The sequence below is a fragment of the Onychomys torridus genome, chromosome 8 (genome assembly GCF_903995425.1).
Source record: "Onychomys torridus chromosome 8, mOncTor1.1, whole genome shotgun sequence".
NCBI lineage: Eukaryota > Metazoa > Chordata > Mammalia > Rodentia > Cricetidae > Onychomys > Onychomys torridus.
In genome coordinates, this window is record NC_050450.1 from 19,351,747 (window position 1) to 19,379,697 (window position 27,951).

Genomic DNA, 27,951 nt, shown 5'->3' on the forward strand with positions numbered 1-27,951 from the left:
AGGGGGATGGAGATCCATCCCTGATGCATGGGTGGGCTTTTTGGAGCCCAGTGCCTAGGGTGGGACACCTTGCACAGCCTTGGTGCAGGGGAGAGGGGCTTGGACCTGCCTCAGCTGAGGGTGCCAGGCTCTGCTGACTCCCCATGGGAGACCTTGACTTGGAGAATATGGGGAAGGGGGTGCATTGGGGGGAAGGATGGGAGGTGGGGAGAGAAAGAGGGGGATCTGTGGTTGGTATGTAAAGCGAATAGAAAATCTCTTAATAATAACCCCCCCCCCAAAAAAAAGAAGCAAGCAACATTGAAAGGAAAAGTGCGAGAAGTCAAGTTCTGCAAACATATACAGCCTTGAAAAGGGGCTCCATACAAACCCGCAACGTCACCAACATCTTGGCTGGTGAGACACTGAGCAACGCAGTGCCAAGGTGTGTCACACTCAACAGTTCCGTTTTCCTCTGTTGTAGCTTGTGTATGTGTGTGTATACATACATACATACATAAATACATGTATATAAAAGTGGGTTTGGACTAGCCAGAAAGTCCAGTGGACAAGGGTGCTTGCCATCAAGCTGACAAGCTGAGTTTGATCCCTGGAACCCACATCGTCAAAACACAAAACCGAGTCCCAAATGTTCTCTGACTTCCAGACGCACGCCACAATATGTATGTGCCCACACATGCATGCATGCTCATACCTAATAAATAGTATAGTGAAGATATTTCAAAATATGAGGTTGGGTTTAAATTTTTCTTTACTTTTGAAACAGAGTTTCTGCGTGTAGCCCTGGATGCCCTGGAACTCACTCTGTAGACCAAGCAGGTTGGCCTCGAACTCACAGAGATCCATCTACATACTTCTACCTCCTGAGTGCTGGAATTAACACCGTGCCCAGACCTATTTTTATTATTTATGTGTATATCATGTGTGTGTGGGTACCCATAGAGGCCAGAAGATGGGATTAGATTTCCCTAAAGACAGAGTTATAGGCAGTTGGGAACCACCTGCAATGGGTGCTGGAACTGAGCTTGGTCCTTCTAGAAGAACAGCAAGTGCTCTTAACTGCTGAGCCACCTCTCCAGCACCCATGAGCTGTTGCTGTTGTGGTTTCTTTCCAAGGCACACAGTCTTGCTACATAGCTCTGGCTGGCCTAGAATTTGCTATGTAGACCAGGCTGGCTTTGAACTCAGAGATCTGATTGCCTCCACACCCAGAATACTTTGATAGAAGGTGTGTGCTCCAGAAAGTAGTTTTTACTTATTTATTTATTTTATTTTTATTTTCATTTATTTATTTATTTGTTTATTTAATTATTTATTTTGGTTTTTCGAGACAGGGTTTCTCTGTATAGCTTTGCGCCTTTTTCCTGGAACTCACTTGGTATCCCAGGCTGGCCTCGAACTCACAGAGATCCACCTGGCTCTGCCTCCCGAGTTCTGGGATTAAAGGCGTGCGCCCACCACCACCCGGCTTATTTCTTTTTTCTTTCTTTCTTTCTTTCTTTCTTTCTTTTTTTTTTTTTTTTTTGAGCTGAGGATGAACCCAGGGCTCTGCAGTTGCTAGGCAAGCACTCTACCACTGAGCTAAATCCCCAACCCCTTATTTTTAAATAAGGTAAATTATAAAAAAGATTTCTTTTTTATGATTTTAAATGTATGATGTTTGCCTGCATATATGTATGTGAACACCATATGCATCCCTGGTGGAGGCGAGAGGAGGGCATCAGATCCTCTGGAACTGGCATTATAGGTGGCTATAAGCTTCCATGTAAGTGCTGGAAATAGAACCCAGGTCCTCTGCAAGAGCAGCTAGTCTCTTAGCTGTTAAGTCATCTCTCCAGCACTGAAGAAAGTAAATTTTAAAGGAGCACCAACTTCCTAACTCAACATCAGAGACATTTTCTAAACCCTTCAATTCCAAAACACCTGTGTCTCCCTCTGTGGAATGAGGCGCCAACATCCATGGTCCCAAAGATGCTCAGGGGCACCATGTACGACAAGGGACACAGAAGGACACCTGTACCAATGTCCCATCACCATGTAATTTCTTACATGGGGTACACTGACTTACAGGTACATTAGTCCCAGTACTCGGGAGGCAGAGGCAGGCAGCTCTCTGAGTTCAAGGCCAGCCTGGTGTAAAGGGTGAGCTCCAGGGCAGCCAGGGATACACAGAGAAACTGTCTTTTTAAAAACAAAAACAAAAAAACTACACACACACACACACACACACACACACACACACACGCGCGCGCGCGCGCGCGCGCGCGCGCACACACACACATCTTTAACACAGAGCAGCTTATGTTATGTCAGCACTTGTTTAAAAAGTTCAACCAGGCTGGGAGATAGCAAAGTGGGCACAGGTGCTTGCTGTGCTGTGCAGGCAGCATGGGGACCCGAGTTTAAATTTCCAGAATCCATACAAAACTGGGTATGGGCGGGGCGGAGGTGGCACACGCCTTTAATCCCAGCACCTGGGAGGCAGAGGCAGGCGGATCTTGTGAGTTCAAGGTCAGCCTGGTCTACAGAGTGAGTTCCAGGACGGGCGTAAAGCTACACAGAGAAATCTTGTCTCGTAACAAACCAAAAGGAAACAAAACAAAACAAAACACAAAAAGCTGGGTATGGGCTGGACGGCAGTGGTGCACGCCTTTAATCCCAGCACTCGGGAGGCAGAGGCAGGTGGATCTCAGAGTTGGAGGCCAGACTGGTCTACACAGTGAGATCCAGGACAGGCTCCAAAACTACACAGAGAAATCCTTTCTTGAAAAATCAAAACAAAACAAAAACCTGGGTATGGTATCACACATCTGCAACCTCTGTTCTGGAAATGGTAGGATGGGGGAATGGAGAAAGGAGAGACCTACAAAGCTTATGGGTGCACAGCAGCAGACCAGCAAGGATCTTGTCTCAAACAAGGTAGAAGGTGAGGACCGACCCCTAAGGTTGTCCTCTGGCTTCCACACACCCACCCACACAAACGTAAACACTCACACAAAATTTTTTAAAAATAAGTCAGGTGAGATGGCACACACCTTTAATCCCAGCACTTGGAAGGCAGAGGCAGGAGGATCTCTGATTTCAAGGCCAGCCGGGTCTACAGAGTGAGTTCCAAAGACAGCCAAGACTACACACAGAGAAACCATGTCTTGAAAAAAAACAAAACAAAACACAAACAAACAAATAGAAAATAGGGGGGAAAAGCTCAGCCCCCCTTTTTTTTGTTTCTGAGGCAAGGTCTTATGAAACCCATGCTGGTTTTAAGTCAGCCATGTAGCCCCCTGTGTCCATACTCAAGTACTAGATTACAAGTATGAACCACAACCAGATAGTCATATCTCAATGGTCAAGTGGAACAGCAACTTCCCCCAGACGATCCTGAAAGAAACACTTTGGAATGATCAGCAATGGCTTCCTCTAAATGGACCACAAAAGACCAGAGAAGCCTCATGCTTTGATCTAGAGACCAAGGAAGAAAAATACAACCATAAAACCCCAACAGGTTCTGAGACTTGAACACTAACTGAGGACAGGACCCATGGGAGAAGCCACAGTGATTGTCCAAGGGCAGTGCTCTTAACCACTAAGCCATCTTTCCAGCCCACCTCCCCACCCCCCCCCCCACCTTTTTTTTTTTTTTTCTCCAAGACAGAGTTTCTTTGTGTAGCTCTGGCTGTCCTGAAATTAGCTCTGTAGACCAGGCTGGCCTCGAACTCAGAGATCCACTTGCCTCTGACTCCCGAGTCCTGGGATTAAAGGTGTGCACCACCACTGTCCAGCCCAGCCCCTCATTTTCACTTTAAGACAGGGTCTCACGAAGTTGTTCAGGCAGGCTTTAACCTGAGATCCTCCTGCCCTAGTCTCCTTATGTAGAAATGTTTGTTTTGAGACAGGGTGTCACTATGTGGTTCTGGCTGTCTTAGAACTTGTTATATAGACCAGACTTCCTCCTCCTCCTCTTTTTTTTTTTTTTAAATTTATTTATTTATTTTTTTAATTTTATAACAAGGTTTCTCTGTGTAGCCTTAACTGTCATGGAACTCACTCTGTAGACCAGGCTGGCCTTGAACTCACAGAGATCTGCCTGTATGTGCCTCTTAAGTGCTGGGATTAAAGTCGTGCACCACTGCAGCTAGCAGTTAAGTGGAAAATTTTAATGTGCATTTATCTCGTCCTTCCAGAGCTACGGATGTATGAGCCAGAGCCGTGGCCTATTTGTAACAGTTCCCTGTCCCACTCTATTCCTGGAATTGTGCTTGTGGCAGTGACAGCAGGCGTCTTGCGCTTCCCTGCAAACTGGGTCAATATATTGTGTGTTTACTATGCTGCTCCTCGATGTAGATGGAATGAGGCTGACAGGCAATCCGGCTGACCATAGCTACACTGGTGCATTACAGTCTGACCTGAAGGGAGCTTCACTGGAAATGCAGTTCAAGGAGCAGAACTTCCCTTCTTCCAAATGCTATGAAACAATTCAAAATCACCTCTGGCTTCATTGTTTATTCTATTCTCACTGTGTCTTCCTAACCAGATGTAAATGAAGCCCCAAAATTACCAAGGCAGAAAAGTAAAGCCTCTGCTCTAATCAGCTGGTGCACTGGGTAGTTTCCCCAATGTCCTGGCATGGTGGCTGAGGCAGGGGCTTATCCACTGAGCACTCTCCATGGCCTAGGCTAGGGTAGAATCATAAAGTTTGCTGTCACAGAAAAGGACAAGTCCTCCCACCACACCATGGGACGGCTGGTATCTCCATTGCTCAGTCCTCTACCTCCTGACCCCAGTTCCCCTACAGCCCCAAACACACACCCCTGCCCCTGTCTGGTGTCACCCCGATTCCCTCCCATTTTCCTAGTCTCCCACCTTATCATCTGTCTCCTATTAGAAAGCCAGCACCAGAGGCAAAGGACTCTCTGTCTCCAGAGCAGCTAGCACAGGTCTGCCTCACTTATCTTCATCTCTGCAGCTCTCCCAGTTCATCTCCTTGAGGACCAGCAGGAAGGGCCAGACCACCCTCCAGGTCCGGGGTCCACTCTGCACAAGCTCAACCCAGTACGGTATCAGGTTGAGGCTCTGGAGCATTAAACTATTTCTAACAACTAGCTGGGAAATTTAAAGTCCTAATTAAATCAAAGTCAAAATATTAATGAAAAAGAATGCAAAAATGATGAAATTAAAAATGAACCCCAGTGGTGGCATACACCTTTAATCCCAGCACTGGGAGGCAGAGGCAGGCGGATCTCTGTGAGTTCGAGGCCAGCCTAGGCTACCAAGTGAGCTCCAGCAAAAGGCGCAAAGATACACAGGGAAACCCTGCCTTGAAAAACAAAACAAAACAAAACAAAAAAAAGAATCCCCAAAACGGGGTGGTGGTGACATATGCCTTTAATCTAAGCAGGGGGAGAGGTGCTCACAGAGGCAGGCAGATCTCTGAACTCGAGGCCAGCCTGGTCTACAGAGCAAGTTCTAAGACAGCCAAGGCTAAATCTTGTCTCAAAACAAACAAACAAACAGCCCAGTCCTGAGTGCTGGGATTACACATACTTATTCCCTGCTTCAGAGACTGTATTACTTACCTATAATTGTACTATATATCTATCTGCTACAACTCTACAAAGTAATGTTTTCAGAGGTGGATGTGCCACACTTGTCTGTCATTCCACCTCTTGGAGGCTAACGTAGGATTGCCGTGAGTTCACGGCCACTATGGGCTACACAGTGAATGACCAAGCTAGCCAAGGCTGCAGAGTAAGACCCTGTCACAAACGAACAGCCCAGGTGGGAGGGGGAAGCTCACCTGTAGCTCGAGCACTTGGCAGATAGAGACAGAAGGATCAAAAGTATATCCTTGGCTACATAGCAGGTCTGAGGCCAATTTGGGCTATGTGAATTGTCAAAACCCACCAGCTGGGCTGGAGAGATAGCTCAGAGGTTAAGAGCACTGACTGCTCTTCCAGAGGTCCCAAGTTCAAGTCCCAGCAACCACATGGTGGCTCACAACCATCTGTAATGAGATCTGGTGCCCTCTTCTGTGTACATAATAAATAAATAAATCTGAAAACAAAAAAAATGGGGAATGATGGTGCACACATTTAATTCTAGCACTCAGGAAGCAGAGGAGGTGAATCTCTCTGAATTCAAGGCCAGACTGCGCCGCATAGCAAGTTTCAGGCCAGCCAGGGCTACAAATGTAAGACCCTGTCTCAAATAACCAACAGTGGAAAGGAAACCAAGCCAACAAGAAAACAGAACCCCAGGAAAATGACAGGACAGCACCAGGGTGGACAGGGCTTGGGTTTAACAGCTGGGATCTAGCAAAGACAGGCCGGGAAAGGGCTCCTCACAGAAGGCAGGAGAAGAAAGTGGGCTGTGAAGAGGCAGAAAAAGCTAGCGGCTTCACTGAGACCAGCTTGCCCCTTCTCCGGCAGAGGCCAAGAAGCACCTCCTAGGTCCCCTGTGAAAAGGACACAGGGCACCCTAGTGGCTATAATCAGCCTAGGAAAGGAAAGGGACACGGTAAGTTCAGGGTAGAATTGGGGTGACAAGACATTCTCAGACAACTGTTTGCTGTCACCAGAGATGTAAAAACATCTACATGTTCCTTCGGTCACTAAACCAGAAGAGAACCATGGTCACCAGTCAGCAAGGCCTCCTACAGGGAGAAGCTGGCTCTGGAGAGCATGGAAGGCCAGAGAGGAAGGGCGAGACCTTCCAAGTCAAGATAAAAGGACACCCCACAACAGAGAGCTTACCACTGCACATTAACTGAGGTCCAGCAGAACATACTAACCAGCAGCCATGGAGGAATCATCTTACACTGACAGCTCTTGCTATATAGATTCTTCCCACCTACCCACAGCCCCAGCCGCTCTTCCTCCAGCCTCAAGAGGTTTGTGCAGTCACCTCCTCAAATCTGAGCAAACCAGTGACCTCTCCCTGATTCACCCCGACAGGGCGCTAAGAACACAAACAGCAGACCTCCTCCCACCTGTGCAGACCGGTCTAGGAATACTGGTTAGATGGTACAAAGTAAACTTCACAGCCTGACAAGTGGTTCTACTCTGTATCTATATTGAAATGGACAGTCATGACAAAGAATTGCCCATTTCTCACAGGACATCCAGTGTGATAGCTGTTAATTGTTTCGTGTGAACTTACCACACGTGTCCACAGCTAGATGATCCATGTGAAAGGCTGGTGGTGACAAGCAGCCTGACCATGCTTGCTGCTACGACTGCTGTCTCACTTCCCACCACATTCCCAGATACTTTCCATGAGTTTTAGGGTACTGGGGGTGGGGTGGGGGTCTGAAGCAGTCACACACTGTAACCCACTATGAAGAACTGAGTGCACAGATCACTATGTAGCTAGCCTCAAGCTCTTGACAATCTTCCTGCCTCAGCTTCCCAAATACTCAGATTATAGGCAGCTGTTACCAGTCCTAGTTTAATGTCAAGATTTTAACAAACATTTAAAAATCAACATTTAAGCCGGGCGGTGGTGGCTCACGCCTTTAATCCCAGCACTCAGGAGGCAGAGCCAGGCAGATCTTTGTGAGTTCAAGGCCAGCCTGGTCTACAGAGCGAGATCCAGGAAAGGCGCAAAGTTACACAGAGAAACCCTGTCTCGAAGAAAAAAAAAAAAATTAAACATTAAAAAAAATAATAATAACTGATGGGGCTGGAGAGATGGCTCAAAGGTTAAGAGCATTGACTGCTCTTCCAGAGATCCTGAGTCAATTCTCAGAAACCACGCAGTGGCTCACAACTATAATGAGATCCGATGCTCTCTTCTGGTGTGCAGGGATCCATGCAGACACAACACTGTATACATAATAAATAAATAAATCTTTTTTTTCCACATAAGAGCTGTTTATTAATATAGGATAGGAAGAGACAGACGTGAAAGGCCACATGGTCAAGAGAAAAGGAAGAGAAGAGAAGAGAAGAGCTAAATAAATAAATCTTAAAAAATAAAAAAAAAACTGATTGGTAGAGAAATCATGAAGGGGCTCCAGGGGTTCTGATGCCCTCTTCTGGCCACATGGGTACCTGAACTCACAGGCACATACCAACATTCATATACACATAAATACATATAACTAAAAAAAAAAAACTTAAAAAAAAAAAAAAAAAGAAGTAGCTGGGCGGTGGTGGCACATGCCTCTAACCTCAGCACTTGGGAGGCAGAGGCAGGCGGATCTCTGGGAGTTTGAGGCCAGCCTGGTCTACAGAGCGAGTTCTAGGAAAGGCTCCAAAGCTACGCAGAGAAACTTTGTCTTGAAAGAAAAGGAAAGGAAAGAAAAGGAAAGGAAAGGAAGGAAGGAAGGAAGGAAGGAAGGAAATCTAACTACTTGCAATCGCTCACTTATAGGTCAGGTTAACACAAAGGGCTCAGTCTGCCAATGCTCAGTCTTGGGGACTGTGTATTATCCTGGCTGTTTGCTACCTCATTCCTAGGTGAATTTACCTCCCTCCCTCCCTCCCTCCCTCCCTCCCTCCCTCCCTCCTTCCCTCCCTCCCAAGGACCCTGTGCTCAGCTCTGCTCACTTACTTGCCCACCTCTCCCCAAGTCCTATCCACTAGGAAAATCACTAGACTGTCACTATGGCCCTCCTTCCTGTCTATTCACACAGGCTGGCTCGCTGCTGACCTGGATCAGGCATCCCTTCCCTGGTAACCATGATTTCCTTTCTCTCTCCTGCTCCTCCCTGCAGAGGGCTGGCCTACATGGTAGTCTCAGCTCCTGCCTACTGCCTAGACAACAGTGGGAACATGCATTGGTCTCACTTTGAGGCTCACAATATTATCCCTAGGGACTGGTTCCATAATGGACTGGTGTGTGAGAAACAGTCAAAGAGCAACACAGGTGATAAAACACAGCAGCTTCTCTAGACCCACTGGAGGACCCAGTCCTAAGTGACACTGTCAGTAATAATTTGGGGTGGTAACAGACAAGACAGCTGCTGAGACCCGAGGCCCAAGGGCATCCTCAGACCTGATCTCACCCGGTGACTATGGACCCTTGATGTGCAAGAAGGCAAAAAGCCTGCATCTAATATACCCCAGCACCATCGACCACATACCTTCTGGCAGGTGATAGAGAAATGAAAAACTCTTTTTTCCCCCGAGACAGGGTTTTTCTATGTAGCCTTGGCTATCCTGGACTCTCTCTGTAGATCAAGCTGGCCTCAAACTCAGAGATCAGCCTGTTTCTGCCATCCAAGTGCTGGGATTAAAGGTGTGCGCTACTACCGCCCGGCTAAAAAGGTCTTTTCAGAGTTGCAGAATTTGAGTCAAAAGGACAATAGATGGGCTAGTTGGTGGTGGGTGTAAATGGCGTGTCCACTGTGAAGACACTATATATATACCCAGCACGTACCCAGAGCCCAGGCACAGGACACAAAGATAGGGAACATGCGTCTACACAAAAGCTCGTACAGACATCCTTCCAAACCTTACTCAAACATCCCAAAAGTTAGATAAGCGATGCCTCATCACAGTAGGCCGCCATTCCACATCAGGAAACAGCCGTGGCCACATCAAACCACAGGTGGGTCCAAGAGGCATGCTGGGGGAAGAGTCAGATATATGCAGGACGCGTTTACATGAGAACTGAAGAATTAATGTTCAGGAACAGAAAACAGTATAGGGTTGACAAAAAGGCAGGAGGAATGGAGAGATGGCTCAGTGGTTAAAAGCACTGGCTGCTGTCCCAGAGGACCCAGGTTCCATTCCCAGCACCCACACGGTGGCTCACAACTGTCTATAGCTCTAGTTCAAGGGGACTGGCATCCTCACACATACATACATGCAGGCAAAACACCAATGCACAGGCCGGGCAGTGGTGGCACATGCCTTTAATCCCAGCACTGGGGAAGAAGAGCCAGGCAGATCTCTGTGAGTTTGAGGCTAAGCCTGGACTACAGAGTTGAGTTCCCAGAAAGGCACAAAGCTACAGAGAAACCCTGTCTCAAAAAAAAAAGGGGGGGGGGCTTGTCGTGACAGTCTTATCAGAGATTTGAGAATCAAGCTCAGGAATCTGTGGCAACATACACAACTACACTTAAGATTCGCACATTTCACAGTAGGAGCATTTTTGCTTTAAAACAAAAGCCTCTGAACAAATGCTGCCCTCTAGATGATGATCAGGATGCACAGAGCATTCGTGGGAAGTGCACAATACGATGAGTTGAATGCATCCCACTGAAAAGATGGACTATGGGCAATGGGTGGGGGAATAAATGGGGCACACACCGAGCACGCAGCAAGCCCTTCTCAGTATGGCATGGGTGGGAATATACAAGAACTATACTTTTTTCAGCTTTGTTTGTTAATTTTCCTCATGAGACACTGGGGAAGGAAAGTAGCTCTCCACATCGTAAATTGGCAGCTAAGAGCCGTTCAACCACAGAGGGCAGGATTTCAAGAAGCAACAGGGGAGAGGAGAGTATCTTCAACACCAAATGCTTTGGGAGTCCAAGAAGTGATGGCCTAAGGCGGGTTATGGTGCACACCTTTAATCCCGGCACTTGGGAAGCAGAGGCAGGAGGATCCCTGTGGGTTCAGACCAGCCCACATAGAGCTACACAGTGGCTGGGAAGAACGGACAGTTACAGAACCCTGAGGAGAAAGGTAGCGGAGCACAGCAAGGGGCTAACAGACCTACCTCCATTTCTGATGGCCATAATCCCTTGGTGAAAGTCTTCAAAACTGATCACACCAAGCCCACTCGGGTCCAGGTATTGAGTTAAGTCCTTCACCTGCAATGGGCAAATGAAAATGTGTTACCCACAGGCTCCACAGTTGGCAGGGGACAGCGGGCACTGACCCCTCTTACCATCTACAAAGCAGCAGCTTGCTCACACCGTTCAGAGCTCAAGAGCCCCTGATACTTGCGAGCAAGGAAGCAGAGGCAGCCAATGCTAGTGCTCCAGCCACTGGGGAGAGAGCCAACCTGGAGGAATCTGCCAGTAGCCCTGAGCATTCTTAACCTTGGGAACAACATCCTGAGCTCCCCTGCTGGGAAAATCAGGAGTTTGAAGTTTTAGGAACTGTTCTAGCATGTTCTTAGTGAGATGGGTTCCTCAGCAGTGGAAAGTAACCGAGGCAGACAGACCCCTGACATCATCACTCTCTCAAAGGCAGAAAGAGAACCCACACATGCAATGGTCGCAGCCTTTTCCAAAGAAGCCATAATTATATTGTCAAGGATAAGTTGAATCTCATCAAAATGTAAAACTTTGGCAAGCAGGATGGGTTGGCTGGCAGCACTCCAGAGGCAGTGGTAGAGGACTTTCTAAAATCCACGGCAGCCTGGGTTACACAATGAGTTGGGCTACAGAGAAGACCCAACTCAAAGAAGGGGGGAAAGCTGCTTCGAATACCACATTAATAACACCAAAAGACATGGCAAAGTCTAGGTGAAAGTACTTGCAAACATGTATAAAGACTTGAATCTAGACTACACAAATGAATCCTGGTTGAAAAGGAAAACATAGTGAGACCTCTACAGACAGAGGTGGAGGATGAGTGAGTCCTTGGTAAAAATGTTTGCCGTGCAGGCATGAGGACAGAGGTCCATCCCTAGCACCCAGCCCCCACATACAAAGTAAGGTGTAGCCGCACCCCTGTAGCCCCGAGGCTGTGGAAGCAGAAACAGGAGGCCCCGGGGGCTCACTCGCCAGTCTCGCCAAGTTGATGAGCTCCAGGTTCAGGACCCTGTCTCATAAACTTAGGGTGGCAGAGCCGGGGAGATGGCTCCACAGGCAGGAATGCTTGCTAAGTAGCACGAGGACCTGAATTTAATCCCTAGCATCCATGCAAAAGCTGAACATGATCCACACACCTGTAACCCCAGTGCCAGGGGTGAGCAGAGGCAGGAGGCTCACTGGCTGCCAGCCTGACTCTAGACTCAGGGACAGACTCTGTCTCATGGAAGAAGAGGTGACGAGTATAGAGCAGGACAGGACATCGGGGACCTCAAGTCCTCCTCTGGCCTCCACATGCATGCATGTGCATATACAACATACACACAGGCATCACATACATATTAAAAAAAAACAGAAAGAGAGAAAGAGGGAGAGTTGGGGTGGAGGGAGTGAGGAAGAGAGAGAGTGAGGATGATAACCAAGACAACCTCTGGCCTCCATACACGTGCACATGAAACCACATACACACATACACATGCACACATGCACACACACACACAAAAAAAAAATTTAGGTGTACTAACATACACCCATCGTCCCAGCTCTTGGGAAGCTGAAGCAGGATAACTACTTGAGTCCAGGAGTTCTAAGTTAGGCTGGACAACACAGTGAAACCCTGTCTTGAAAACACATACACAATTGGGCGTACACACACATAAAAAGCCAGTCAATATTCTGAGTCACACAGAGGATGAGAACTAAAAACGCAGGGAGATGTTGCCCTCTAAAATGAGCACAACTGGCAGAAGTGCAGGGTGGAGGAGGGGCTGACGGCAGGAGGCTTTTGCTGGACACGGAAGTGTAAAAAACCCGAAACTACAACAACAGCCGCACCATCTTACTGACTTCCTAGAAACCCTGAACTGCACGTATCACGGAGGCAATTCTGTGGTATACAAATCATATCCCAAAGTTCTTAAACACAATAAAGGAACTAAAAAGGAACCAAGAGAAAAAGACAAATATGCCAGCAAGATGGTTCAGTAGGTAAAAATGCTTATCACCAAGCCTGATGGCCCAAGTCTGATCTCCACGGTACATAGGCAGAACTCACTCCCTCAAGTTGTTCTGACCTACACACACACACACACACACACACACACACACACACACACACACACAGAAACGCATGCACAGACACAATGTACAACAAGATGTTTTTTAATTTTAGGATAAATCTTGAAGCAAGGCACACAAGATCCAACAGAAGCCCCAAAGAAGAAAATTAAAGCAAAGAAACAGACAGATACTGAAAACACTCAAGGAAAACTCCCTAGGATTAAAAAAACACTAATACAGCACTCGGGAGGCAGAGGCAGGCAGATCCCTGAGTGCTAAGCCAGCCTGGTCCACAGAGCAAGTTCCAGGACAGTCAGGGCTACACAGAGAAACCCTGACTCAAGAAACCAAACAAAAGACAATTAGGGCTGGAGAGATGGATCCGTGGATACAGGAGCACACTCTTATAGGATTCCGGGATCCAGCCTCACCCCATGGCTCACAACCACCTGTAACACCAGCTCCATGGGATCTGTCACCTTCTGTCCTCTGAGGGCACCCACCCACATACATGTGGCACATACACACAAATGTAAATACACAGTCTTTATTTCATTTCTTTTCTTTTCTTTTTTTTTTTTTTTGAAACAGGGTTTCTCTGATCCCTGACTGTCCTGGAACTTTCTCTGAAGACCAGGCTGGCCTTGAACTCTCAGAGATTCCCCCAATCACTGCCTCCTGAATGCTGGGACTAAAAGTGTGTGCCACCATAGCCCAGGCAAATACATAATCTTAAAAAATAAAATCATTTTTGAATTAATTAGGCATTGAAAGCACAATACTAAGTACCTATAAACATCAAAGATCTACTCCAAGACTTAGTCTGTGAAATTTTTGGACTTCAAAGGAAAAAAAAAATCATTTAAACAGCTACACAAAAATCAAATCAGTGCCTTCCTAAAGGAGAAAGCTAGATTATCACTAAGCTTTGGAAAAGCATGTCAAGTAATAGACATTTGAATTCCACTATTCCAAGTGCTGCTAAAAGCTGGAATCCTTTAAGAAAGAACTGAAAGATGGGCTGGGTGTGGTGACACACTGAGGCACAGGCAGGTGGATCTCTGTGAGTTCAAGGCCAGCCTGGTCTATAGAGTGAGTTCCAGGGCAGTTAAGGCTACATAGAAACCTTGTTATTAAAAAAAAAAAAAAAAAAAAAAGAGGAGGAGGAGAAGGAGGAGGAGGAGGAAGAAGAAAAAAGAACTCAAAGATGATTAAAATTGACTGCAGATGCTAGGCAAGCATCATGTACCACAGACTGGGTGATCTACAGGAACAGAAGAAGCCTATCTCTCCTACACTAGGCTGGAGCCCCAAGATGGAGGTGCCAGCATGAAGTACCTTGTGAGAGCTGTGTCTCCACAGGGCAGAGCTGCAAGGGGCAGCTCTGCTCCCTTCCACAAGTGCTCTGTCAGGATTCACCTCCTGAAGAGCTCACTTCTCAGCACCATGGAAGGCATTCAGATCACAGCACAGTCCTGAATTTGAATTGTAGTGTCACTATGAATTCAGAATATATTAAAAAAAAAAAAAAAAAAAGCTGGGTGAGGCCTGTAACCCCAGCTATTCCAGAGGCAGAGGCCAGAAGATCACCAAGGCAGAATTAATTAATTAAAATATAGCCTGGGAGTGTGGCTTAGTGGTAGAGTACTTTCCCAGCATATTCAAGGCCCTGAGTCCAATCCCCAGTATCAGAAGATAGATAGATAGATATAGATAGATAGATAGATAGATAGGTAGGTAGGTAGGTAGGTAGATAGATAGATAGATAGATAGATAGATAAAACAGAGTTAGTTTAAAAAAAGAAAAAGATCAAAAGTAGAACCAGGGCTGGAGAGATGGCTCAGAGGTTAAGAGCACTGGCTGCTCTTCCAGAGGTCCTGAGTTCAGTTCCCAGCAACCACATGGTGACTCACAACCATCTGTAATGAAATCTGGTGCCCTCTTCTGGCCTGCAGGCATACATTCAGGCAGAACACTGTATACATAATAAATAACTAAATCTTTAAAAAAAAAAAAAAAGTGGACCCAACCGTGGTCATGGGGAGAGAAAGGCTGAAACCTTGGAGGACTAGGGGTTCAAAGTTCTACAGCGCAAGTCCAAGGCCAGTTTGGGTTATATGACTGTTTCAAAAGAAAAAATGCAAAGGAAGGGAAGGGAAAGGGCTGTGGCTAACTTTGTAGCTATGACCATGGTTTGGAATTCCTTCAAGGGCACTGTGTGAGAGAAAGCTACGAGATAGAGCATTAGGAGGCCAGCTGAGTGTGGAGCCCAGCCACACGACTGAGAACAGAGCAGCTCTCCAAGACCATGGTTGCACATCAACAGGACTCGGGAGTCTGTCAAGAGGCCTCCTTCCAGAACCCTCCGAAACAAGAGTTCAGACAAGAACAACAAGTGCAACAAACATCAGGTATGCTTCAGTCCACAGGCAAAACAGAGCAAGAGACGAGCCAACCAGTTCACTGTGTGAAAACCAGCAGAACAGAAGGAGCCGCAGCCTGTCTGCCCTGAGCCTGCCCTGAGCGTGCAGTACAACACTGAGCAGCAGGTGGTGCTGGCCCAGCCCTTCTGACACGAGTGACAGCCCTAACAGCACCACCTCCTGTCCCTAACCAAGTAGCCAAGAGCTAGTACTCAGAACCAGACACTATAGTCAAGCAACAGGAAACAGACCAAAGGAGCACTTGTCTACATCCTAGGGAGGCAAATTCAGCCCGTGAGAAGTTTGACAGACAGAAAATCAACTGATTTCAACAAGACAAACAGAGACACGTGGTACTTTCACGATATGGACCCAAACAAGCACAGTTGAAAACCACAGAGAAGACCTGGGGAGCTGGCTCAGTGGGGAGAGGAGAGAGGGCTGGTTATGTAAACACGAGAACCTGAGTTTGCTCTCCCACACCCAGACTGTAAAAATGCAGAGCACAACAGCATGCACCTATAATTCCAGCACGAGAATCAGAGACAAGAAGAACCTGGGGATTGCTGGCCAGCCAGTCTAGCTGAATCAGCAAGCTTAGGTGGCGTGCCATTGAGAAAGACACCCAATGTTAACCTGGGGCCCCGACTCAAACACACAACCTAAAGGAGGCTAGAAATTTGAGTCCTCACTGAATCTGGATGACATGGAGCTGCTGTCAATTGTTATGAATTGGGCAATTTTAGAGCACTGCTGTCTACATATACTTACTGATATATCTGGAGATACTTCAAAATCCAGGAGCTGAAGTTGTACCTTAATTGGTAGAATATTTGCCTAGCATTCTGGAAGTCCTGGGTTTGTTTCATGCCCAGCCAGGTGTGGTGGTGCACACCTTTAACGGCATCACTTGGGAGGTGGAGGCAGGAGGATCAGGAGGAATACAAGGTCATCCAGGGCTACATAGTGAGTTAAGGCCAGTATGGGATATATGAAACCTTGTATCTCAAAATTAAATAAATATATATTATTTAATACTTATATTTAAAAATATATTTTCTATTCAATGTCTATATTTATTTAATACATTAGATATTATTTATCTAACATTGAATATTAACCTAATATTTAGAATAGATTAGTTATGTATTATATTAAATAAATACATAATATTAAATATTAGATTGCATATATTGGGGTAAGTACAGACACAACTGAATTTGCATGACCGAGTTTCGAAGATACCCATCAATCCAAAGCCCAGACAGTTCCAGAACCTCCTCTGTTGGGTGGCTGGTACACAGGGCAAAGCAGTGAGCCACAGAGTATCTCACAGAAGCCCTGCCCAGGAGAGGGCACTGCAGAAGCTGTTGGGGAGGCAGGGCCAAGCCTGAGAGGACAGGGCAATGGCCCCACACATGGCACTTTGGACAAGCACCAAGCATCATCTTTGCTCCTCCTCACACCGCCCTCTTCATGGCTGTATCTAGAGGACCTTAGGTGAGCCAAAGAAGAACAGAAATGTGAGCAGGATGCTGGTGGAGCACGCCTTTAATCCCAGCACTCGGGAGGCAGAGGCAACTGGGTCTCTGAGTTCGAGGCCAGCCTGGTCTACAGAGTGAGATCTAGGATAGCCAGGGCAATGCAAAGAAACTGTGTCCAAAAAAAAAGGGGGGGTGGGGATGTCAAGTCACTAGACAGAGAGCTGGAAAAAGAGGGGCAAGAACGGAGCTCACCTGCCCATAGGGACACAAGATGAAGGAACAGGACAACAAAGCCAGAAGCAAGGATGGTCAGAGCTCACAACCAAGGGCGGTGCAAGGACTGGTTTAAGTGTAGATGGAAGGGACGGCCAGCAGGGGCAGCGGCAGGACTCTGAAGAGCGGGCATGTGGAAAAAGAAGACAGACAGTAGCAGACAGCAGCCACAAGCAGGACATCAAATAGTGTTCAGTAGTCCATCACATGCCCCAGACCCAAAAGGCAGAGCACTATCTCTAGAATCTAGACTTACGGGCACCAGAGAAGAGAACCCTGGAGAAATCAGGCCATCATGTCTAGCTCAGCCACAATGCCACATGCAATTTCAAGTAAGACTCAAAATTGAATGACTAGGCAATAGTGCAAGTGTGTGTGTGTGTGTGTGTGTGTGTGTCTGTCTGTCTGTCTGTCTGTCTGTCTGTATGAATGAGTACCGAGAGAAGAGTTACAGACTGCCATAAGCCATGATGTGAGTGCTGGGAATTGAACCTGGGTCTTCTGGAAGAGCAGACAGTGCTCTTAATTGCTGAGCCATCTCTCTAGTTCCCAAAGCTGATTTCTTGGATACAAATGAACAGAGGAATCAAATGCCTCCCTTCTTACTTGACAGAAGCCTTGATTCCTAAGCACAGAAGCCTGCTGCTTCCTGAAGGGCTATCTAATCCAGAACCACACTGGCCACTCTGTCCTTGAGAAATCCAAGAATATCAACAGCAAAGCTAACAGAATACCAAGTACTCTGGTGTTCATTCTAAAACCCTAGCCAAACACTTTAAAGCAAATATTAACTAGGAGCAGGCCCTCTTATATATTACTATGTTAGAATGCCCAAGAAGGAATGGACTATACTCTTCTTTATGGCTTTTGGATGTTTTACTTTATTATTCATCTACTATTTTTTTTAATTATTTACTTTGAACAGAGTTGCTCTACTATGTAGACCAAGCTGGCCTCAAACCTGCAGAGATCCTCCCTAGGATCGATAGGCTCAGGACAGTCGGGGACACATAGAGAGACACTGTGTCTCAGGGAGAAAAAATAGAAGCCCTGAGGCTGCCTGAGTAGCTACAACCCTGAGCAGCAGGTGGTGCTGGCCCGCCCTTCTGACACGAGTTGACAGCCCTAACAGCACCACCTCCTGTCCCTAACGCAAGTAGCCAAGAGCTAGTACTCAGAACCAGACACTATAGTAAAGCAACAGGAAACAGACCAAGGAGCACTTGTCTACATCCTAGGGAGGCAAATTCAGCCGTGAGAAGTTTGACAGACAGAAATCAAAGTCTGATCTCCACGGTACATAGGCAGAACTCACTCCCTCAAGTTGTTCTGACCTACACACACACACACACACACACACACACACACACAGAAACGCATGCACAGACACAATGTACAACAAGATGTTTTTTAATTTTAGGATAAATCTTGAAGCAAGGCACACAAGATCCAACAGAAGCCCCAAAGAAGAAAATTAAAGCAAAGAAACAGACAGATACTGAAAACACTCAAGGAAAACTCCCTAGGATTAAAAAAACACTAATACAGCACTCGGGAGGCAGAGGCAGGCAGATCCCTGAGTGCTAAGCCAGCCTGGTCCACAGAGCAAGTTCCAGGACAGTCAGGGCTACACAGAGAAACCCTGACTCAAGAAACCAAACAAAAGACAATTAGGGCTGGAGAGATGGATCCGTGGATACAGGAGCACACTCTTATAGGATTCCGGGATCCAGCCTCACCCCATGGCTCACAACCACCTGTAACACCAGCTCCATGGGATCTGTCACCTTCTGTCCTCTGAGGGCACCCACCCACATACATGTGGCACATACACACAAATGTAAATACACAGTCTTTATTTCATTTCTTTTTCTTTCTTTTTTTTTTTTGAAACAGGGTTTCTCTGATCCCTGACTGTCCTGGAACTTTCTCTGAAGACCAGGCTGGCCTTGAACTCTCAGAGATTCCCCCAATCACTGCCTCCTGAATGCTGGGACTAAAAGTGTGTGCCACCATAGCCCAGGCAAATACATAATCTTAAAAAATAAAATCATTTTTGAATTAATTAGGCATTGAAAGCACAATACTAAGTACCTATAAACATCAAAGATCTACTCCAAGACTTAGTCTGTGAAATTTTTGGACTTCAAAGGAAAAAAAAATCATTTAAACAGCTACACAAAATCAAATCAGTGCCTTCCTAAAGGAGAAAGCTAGATTATCACTAGCTTTGGAAAAGCATGTCAAGTAATAGACATTTGAATTCCACTATTCCAAGTGCTGCTAAAGCTGGAATCCTTTAAGAAAGAACTGAAAGATGGGCTGGGTGTGGTGACACACTGAGGCACAGGCAGGTGGATCTCTGTGAGTTCAAGGCCAGCCTGGTCTATAGAGTGAGTTCCAGGGCAGTTAAGGCTACATAGAAACCTTGTTATTAAAAAAAAAAAAAAAAAAAAAAAAAAAAAAAAGAGGAGGAGGAGAAGGAGGAGGAGGAGGAAGAAGAAAAAAGAACTCAAAGATGATTAAAATTGACTGCAGATGCTAGGCAAGCATCATGTACCACAGACTGGGTGATCTAGAGGAACAGAAGAAGCCTATCTCTCCTACACTAGGCTGGAGCCCCAAGATGAAGGTGCCAGCATGAAGAACCTTGTGAGAGCTGTGTCTCCACAGGGCAGAGCTGCAAGGGGCAGCTCTGCTCCCTTCCACAAGTGCTCTGTCAGGATTCACCTCCTGAAGAGCTCACTTCTCAGCACCATGGAAGGCATTCAGATCACAGCACAGTCCTGAATTTGAATTGTAGTGTCACTATGAATTCAGAATATATTAAAAAAAAAAAAAAAAAAAAAGCTGGGTGAGGCCTGTAACCCCAGCTATTCCAGAGGCAGAGGCCAGAAGATCACCAAGGCAGAATTAATTAATTAAAATATAGCCTGGGAGTGTGGCTTAGTGGTAGAGTACTTTCCCAGCATATTCAAGGCCCTGAGTCCAATCCCCAGTATCAGAAGATAGATAGATAGATATAGATAGATAGATAGATAGGTAGGTAGGTAGATAGATAGATAGATAGATAGATAGATAGATAGATAAAACAGAGTTAGTTTAAAAAAAGAAAAAGATCAAAAGTAGAACCAGGGCTGGAGAGATGGCTCAGAGGTTAAGAGCACTGGCTGCTCTTCCAGAGGTCCTGAGTTCAGTTCCCAGCAACCACATGGTGACTCACAACCATCTGTAATGAAATCTGGTGCCCTCTTCTGGCCTGCAGGCATACATTCAGGCAGAACACTGTATACATAATAAATAACTAAATCTTTAAAAAAAAAAAAAGTGGACCCAACCGTGGTCATGGGGAGAGAAAGGCTGAAACCTTGGAGGACTAGGGGTTCAAAGTTCTACAGCGCAAGTCCAAGGCCAGTTTGGGTTATATGACTGTTTCAAAAGAAAAAATGCAAAGGAAGGGAAGGGAAAGGGCTGTGGCTAACTTTGTAGCTATGACCATGGTTTGGAATTCCTTCAAGGGCACTGTGTGAGAGAAAGCTACGAGATAGAGCATTAGGAGGCCAGCTGAGTGTGGAGCCCAGCCACACGACTGAGAACAGAGCAGCTCTCCAAGACCATGGTTGCACATCAACAGGACTCGGGAGTCTGTCAAGAGGCCTCCTTCCAGAACCCTCCGAAACAAGAGTTCAGACAAGAACAACAAGTGGCAACAAACATCAGGTATGCTTCAGTCCACAGGCAAAACAGAGCAAGAGACCGAGCCAACGCAGTTCAACTGTCGTGAAACCAGGCAGAACAGAAGGAGCCGCAGCCTGTCTGCCCCTGAGCCTGCCCTGACGTGCAGTTACAACACTGAGCAGCAGGTGTGCTGGCCCAGCCCTTCTGACACGAGTGACAGCCCTAACAGCACCACCTCCTGTCCCTAACCAAGTAGCCAAAGAGCTAGTACTCAGAACCAGACACTATAGTCAAGCAAAGGAAACAGACCAAAAGGAGCACTTGTCTACATCCTAGGGAGGCAAATTCAAGCCCGTGAGAAGTTTGACAGACAGAAAAATCAACTGATTTCAAACAAGACAAACAGAGACACGTGGTACTTTCACGATATGGACCCAAACAAGCACAGTTGAAAACCACAGAGAAGACCCTGGGGAGCTGGCTCAGTGGGGAGAGGAGAGAGGGCTGGTTATGTAAACACGAGAACCTGAGTTTGCTCTCCCACACCCAGACTGTAAAAAATGCAGAGCACAACAGCAATGCACTATAATTCCCAGCACGAGAATCAGAGACAAGAAGAACCTGGGGATTGCTGGCCAGCCAGTCTAGCTGAATCAGCAAGCTTAGGTGGCGTGCCATTGAGAAAGACACCCCAATGTTAACCTGGGGCCCCGACTCAAACACACAACCTAAAGGAGGCTAGAAATTTGAGTCCTCACTGAATCTGGATGACATGGAGCTGCTGTCAATTGTTATGAATTGGGCAATTTTAGAGCACTGCTGTCTACATATACTTACTGATATATCTGGAGATACTTCAAAATCCAGGAGCTGAAGTTGTACCTTAATTGGTAGAATATTTGCCTAGCATTCTGGAAGTCCTGGGTTTGTTTCATGCCCAGCCAGGTGTGGTGGTGCACACCTTTAACGGCATCACTTGGGAGGTGGAGGCAGGAGGATCAGGAGGAATACAAGGTCATCCAGGGCTACATAGTGAGTTAAGGCCAGTATGGGATATATGAAACCTTGTATCTCAAAATTAAATAAATATATATTATTTAATACTTATATTTAAAAATATATTTTCTATTCAATGTCTATATTTATTTAATACATTAGATATTATTTATCTAACATTGAATATTAACCTAATATTTAGAATAGATTAGTTATGTATTATATTAAATAAATACATAATATTAAATATTAGATTGCATATATTGGGGTAAGTACAGACACAACTGAATTTGCATGACCGAGTTTCGAAGATACCCATCAATCCAAAGCCCAGACAGTTCCAGAACCTCCTCTGTTGGGTGGCTGGTACACAGGGCAAAGCAGTGAGCCACAGAGTATCTCACAGAAGCCCTGCCCAGGAGAGGGCACTGCAGAAGCTGTTGGGGAGGCAGGGCCAAGCCTGAGAGGACAGGGCAATGGCCCCACACATGGCACTTTGGACAAGCACCAAGCATCATCTTTGCTCCTCCTCACACCGCCCTCTTCATGGCTGTATCTAGAGGACCTTAGGTGAGCCAAAGAAGAACAGAAATGTGAGCAGGATGCTGGTGGAGCACGCCTTTAATCCCAGCACTCGGGAGGCAGAGGCAACTGGGTCTCTGAGTTCGAGGCCAGCCTGGTCTACAGAGTGAGATCTAGGATAGCCAGGGCAATGCAAAGAAACTGTGTCCAAAAAAAAAGGGGGGGTGGGGATGTCAAGTCACTAGACAGAGAGCTGGAAAAAGAGGGGCAAGAACGGAGCTCACCTGCCCCATAGGGACACAAGATGAAGGAACAGGACAACAAAGCCAGAAGCAAGGATGGTCAGAGCTCACAACCAAGGGCGGTGCAAGGACTGGTTTAAGTGTAGATGGAAGGGACGGCCAGCAGGGGCAGCGGCAGGACTCTGAAGGGCGGGCATGTGGAAAAAGAAGACAGACAGTAGCAGACAGCAGCCACAAGCAGGACATCAAATAGTGTTCAGTAGTCCATCACATGCCCCAGACCCAAAAGGCAGAGCACTATCTCTAGAATCTAGACTTACGGGCACCAGAGAAGAGAACCCTGGAGAAATCAGGCCATCATGTCTAGCTCAGCCACAATGCCACATGCAATTTCAAGTAAGACTCAAAATTGAATGACTAGGCAATAGTGCAAGTGTGTGTGTGTGTGTGTGTGTGTGTGTGTGTGTGTGTGTATGTGTGTGTGTGTCTGTCTGTCTGTCTGTCTGTATGAATGAGTACCGAGAGAAGAGTTACAGACTGCCATAAGCCATGATGTGAGTGCTGGGAATTGAACCTGGGTCTTCTGGAAGAGCAGACAGTGCTCTTAATTGCTGGCCATCTCTCTAGTTCCCAAAGCTGATTTCTTGGATACAAATGAACAGAGGAATCAAATGCCTCCCTTCTTACTTGACAGAAGCCTTGATTCCTAAGCACAGAAGCCTGCTGCTTCCTGAAGGGCTATCTAATCCAGAACCACACTGGCCACTCTGTCCTTGAGAAATCCAAGAATATCAACAGCAAAGCTAACAGAATACCAAGTACTCTGGTGTTCATTCTAAAACCCTAGCCAAACACTTTAAAGCAAATATTAACTAGGAGCAGGCCCTCTTATATATTACTATGTTAGAATGCCCAAGAAGGAATGGACTATACTCTTCTTTATGGCTTTTGGATGTTTTACTTTATTATTCATCTACTATTTTTTTTAATTATTTACTTTGAACAGAGTTGCTCTACTATGTAGACCAAGCTGGCCTCAAACCTGCAGAGATCCTCCCTAGGATCGATAGGCTCAGGACAGTCGGGGACACATAGAGAGACACTGTGTCTCAGGGAGAAAAAATAGAAAAAGGGCACTGCCATACTCAGCCCTGAAAAGTACACATTAAACAGTCTTTCAAATTGAGGGCTGGAGAGATAGCTCAGTGGTTAAGAACACTGGTGACCTTGCAGAGAATGTTGGAGGTTCAATTCTCAGGACCTACAAGATAGCTGACAGACCTCTGTAACTCTAGTTTCTGAGGATCTGATGCCCTCTTTAAAAAAAAAAAAAAAAAAAAAAGATATGACCTTACTATGTAGGAGCCTGTAACTAACTATAGACCAGGCTGGCTGGTCTCAACTCAGAGAAATCCTCCTGCCTCTGCCATTTGAGTACTGGGATTAAAGGAATGTGCCACCACACCCACTATGAGTCCTTATCTTTGCCCCCCCCCCCCCCACCCCCCCACCCCCCGAGCTCAGGACCGAACCCAGGGCCTTGTGCTTGCTAGGCAAGCCCTCTACCACTGAGCTAAATCCCCAACCCCAAGTCTTTATCTTTGAAAAAAAAAAAAAAAAAAAGGAGATTGAGGCTAGCCTGAGCTACATGGAGAGATCTAAACTCTAAAATCAAAACTCCATTTTAACTTTAAAATAATAATATAATAATAAAATAATAATAATATTCAGCCAGGCAGTGGTGGCGTACACCTTTAAGCCCAGAACTATGGAGGCAGAGGCAGGAAATTTGAGTTTGAAGCCAGCAAGCTTCAAGACAGCCAGGGCTACACAGAGAAACTGTCTCAAAAACAAGCAAGCAAACAAAAAAAGCACTGTATTCAGCCACCCACAGAGTGCAGTGGGTAAAGGTATTTGTTGCCTGCACACTCATAATGGAAAGAAAATCAGCTTCTAAAAGTGTCCTCTAACCTCTACACCTGTGTCATGACAGACACACACAGAATATGAAACATTTTTTAAAAACTTTTTTTCACAATCTGAAAAGCAAATCAACTTCCGAGGATGTTAAGGACTGTCTAATTTATTAAAACCCAGAGTGATATATGTGGTAGGCATCTTAGAAAAGTATGAGACTGAGAAGTTAACATATACTACCCCTTCCTGCAAACCCCAGCAAAACTGGATAATTAGCCAAGAAACATAAACCAGAGCAAAAAAATAAAGTATTAAAAAATGAAACTTGAAGGATGGAGAGATGGCTCAGTGGTTAAGAGCATTGACTATTCTTCCAGAGGACATGAGTTCAAGTCCCAGCACCCATATGGCAGCTCACAACTGTCTCTAACTCCAGGTCCAGGGGATATGACAACCTCACACCAATGCACATAAAATTTTTAAAAATAAGTAAATAAAATAAAACTTGAGGCCACCCCACCTTTTGGGTCATGGGTGGTGGAATCCAACCAGGCCAACCAGGCCAGGCAGGACTATGATGAGCAAATAGATAATAGAGAGATGGGAAATAGAAAACAGAGCGCAGTGCAGCAGAGTGGTACGCAGCAGCCCAGAGCAACTCAGCCGAGCAATCATGTGATCATTCTGGCTTTGGGCAACTACAAAGGCCCAAGACGAAGAAAAGTTCATTTTCTACATTGCACCTCCTCGAAGGTCTGTCCACCACAGTGCATGATGCCACTGAAGACCATATTGGTGTCTGTGGTCCATGCTGCTGCCCCAGGCCACAAGGAAGCTTGAGTTCCTTGTGGGTGATGTCCTCAGGTTTTGCTGCCCCAGGGAGCCTTCTGGATGTGAATGGCCTGTGTAGTCACCAGAGACCCTGTTGAGCCCATGGTCCATGCAGCTACTGAGGTTCATGCATGGATCAGAGGTCCTGATGCAGCCAGGGGCTGTGTTGATATCTGTGGCCAGTATTACCACAGACATGTGGATGTACAAGATCTGAGCTGCTGACTAAAGCCATGTTGATGACCAAAGGCCATCCTAAGCTGGCCCTGGCCCTCAGGCAACTGGCCCCACCCCTAGCCAGCCAGAACCAGCTGTGGTTTGGGTGCAGCAGAGTGGGCCCTGCCCCTCAACAGCATGATATGGAGTTAGAGCTAGAGAGCAAGCTGGTCCCCACACAGGCCTGGGAGCAGGAGGGCTGGCCATCAGCTGCTACACAGCTCTCCACAGCTGGGGCTTCCGGTGGGGGTGCAGGTAGAGAAAGACACGCCTTTCCTTGAGGAACTTTTTTTCACCTTTTCCTTCTTCCATTCTTTGTGTGTGTGTGTGTGTGTGTGTGTGTGTGTGTGTGTGTGTGTGTGTGTGTGTGTGATGGGGGAGGTCATAAGTGAGAGGGACAAACTAGGGTGCATGATGTGAGATTCCCAAATAATCAATAAAAAAAAAAAGGAAAAAAATTCAACCCGGTGCCCCACAAGGACAGTCACAGACTCGGTAGGAGATGAAGCTACACAAAGACATACAAAGTGCCACTGGCCCTAAACAGGAAAACAACAGAACTTACAGCACTTCTACTGCAGAGGCTGAAACACAGCCACTGACCGAGAACGAAGGGACCAGAACGAGCACACTAGCCACGGTTCTGTGGGTGCTAGAGCTCTCTATGGAAAACTCACCCCAAGAAAAACATCCTCATGTTTGAATGTTGTTGTCATGAGTGGATCAAAATCTTCAACAAGATGTATTTTAACAGAAGCTAAGAGTCCCTGAGGACCCATTTATTTCTTCCTTCCTTCCTTCCTCCCTCCCTCCCTCCCTCCCTCCCTCTCTCTCTCTCTCTCTCTTTCTTTCTTTTTTTTTTGGGGGGGGGGTTGTTCAAGAGAAGGTTTTTCTGTGTAGCTTTGGAGGCTCTCCTTGCTCTGTAGATCAGGCTGGCCTTGAACTCAAAAAGACCCTCCTGCCTTTGCTTACGAGTGCTGGGATAAAAGGCATGTGCTACCCCTGCCCAGCTAAGGACATCTTTCCTATCCATAAACTCCCCACTATATCAGCATGGGCAAGAGAGACACTCAACTGTGGGCTATTTCTAAGGAATGCACTGCAGGGGTGGGGCACAGGTAGCTCAGTAAGCAGTGTCTGCCTAGTGTGCACAAGCCCTGTGTTAGATCCCCAGGACTCTATGAAAGCAGGTGTGGTGATTCAGCAGGCCTGTAATCTCAGCACTGGGGAGGTAGAGACAGATCAGGAAGTTCAAGGCCATCCTCAACTACAAAGTGAATCTAAACACACAGACACACAGACACAGACACAGACACACAGACACACACAGACACACACACACCACAAAGCCTTCAGCCAGCCCATCTTTTTGTGCCCACTCTTCCTTCTAACAAGCTGCCAAAGCAGCTAAATACACACACACAGCAGACTGCTCTGCTGTTCATCAGATGACATCGCACACACCCTGAGTTTCACCAACCTGGTATCCACCAAGGACCAGAAGGGACTAGCACATCTAAATCCTCTAAATCCTTAAATCAACTGTCAAATCTGTTGATTACTTCAAGGTCTCCACTCCCCTAGTGTAGTTTATTGATATTTAGTCTGTAAGGTAAAAACTCAATTCCAAAGAAACACTCAAAGCTGCAGGAAAGAGGTGTGAGGGCCAATCCAGTTCCCTCCTTGGGAGCTGCTCCTGCTCAAGAGGCCTCTAACTAGCAATAAGCCCTGCTGATCCTCGGTTTTAGGCCAGGGTTCTGCCAAGTCTCACCAGCTCCTAACCAAGAGACAAAGCATTTCTCTTCAGCACTCTCTGCCGCCAAGGGGTTGACAGGATGGGCACAAGGTGCAAAAATGTGACCTCTTGCAATGCTTTGAGTGAGGCTGTCCCCACATACTGGGGTGTTTGGATAGACTTTACGAGGGGTGGTCTTGCTGGAGAATGTCTGTCACATGAGACAGGCTTTGATGTTTCAAAGCCCACATCATCCATAATGCTCTCTGCTTCGTGCCTGCTGTGAAATACATGAGCCGTCGTCGGCTTTCGGTCTGTCATGGTAACCCTTGGGAATTTCATCACAGAAACTGAAAAGTCACTAATGCATCTCTTAAGCATTAGAGGAGAAAAGAGAAGGAGCACAGACAGACAGACAGACTTACTTGCCATGAAGTTTGGAGACATGGGGAGTACAAATTAAGCCTTTCAGACTTGGTTAGTATTCTGAGACGTCATCATACTATACCGCGCAACCTGCCCTGGAACTCAGCGTCCTCCTTGTCAGCCTTCCTTCACACGCTGGGACTGTGAGTTTACAGGTACGTTTAGCATTCTTCAAAAAGTATTTTCTTGGCTGAGCAAGGTGGCTTATGTCTGTCATCCTCATACTAAGGAGGCAAAGCTCGTAAGTATCTTAGGGGCTGGAGACATGGCTCAGTGGTTAAGAGCACTGGCTAGGCCGGGCAGTGGTGGTGCACGTTTGTAATCCCAGCACTCAGGAGGCAGAGGCAGGTGGATCTCTGTGAGTTCGAGGCCAGCCTGGTCTACAAGGTGAGTTCTAGGAAAGGCGCAAAGCTACACAGAGAAACCCTGTCTCGAAAAGCA

General features: G+C 46.5%; 1 protein-coding gene across 2 annotated transcripts in view; it reads right to left on the bottom strand.

Annotated features, from left to right (window-relative positions):
• Positions 1 to 27,951, bottom strand: part of Rab11fip3 (RAB11 family interacting protein 3) — an 87,972-nt gene that overhangs the window by 35,321 nt on the left and 24,700 nt on the right. For both annotated transcript variants that reach the window (XM_036195377.1, XM_036195376.1), the window contains exon 2: positions 10,666 to 10,759. In XM_036195377.1, coding sequence (XP_036051270.1) covers positions 10,666 to 10,759 — 94 coding nt within the window. The remainder of the gene's footprint in view (positions 1 to 10,665; positions 10,760 to 27,951) is intronic.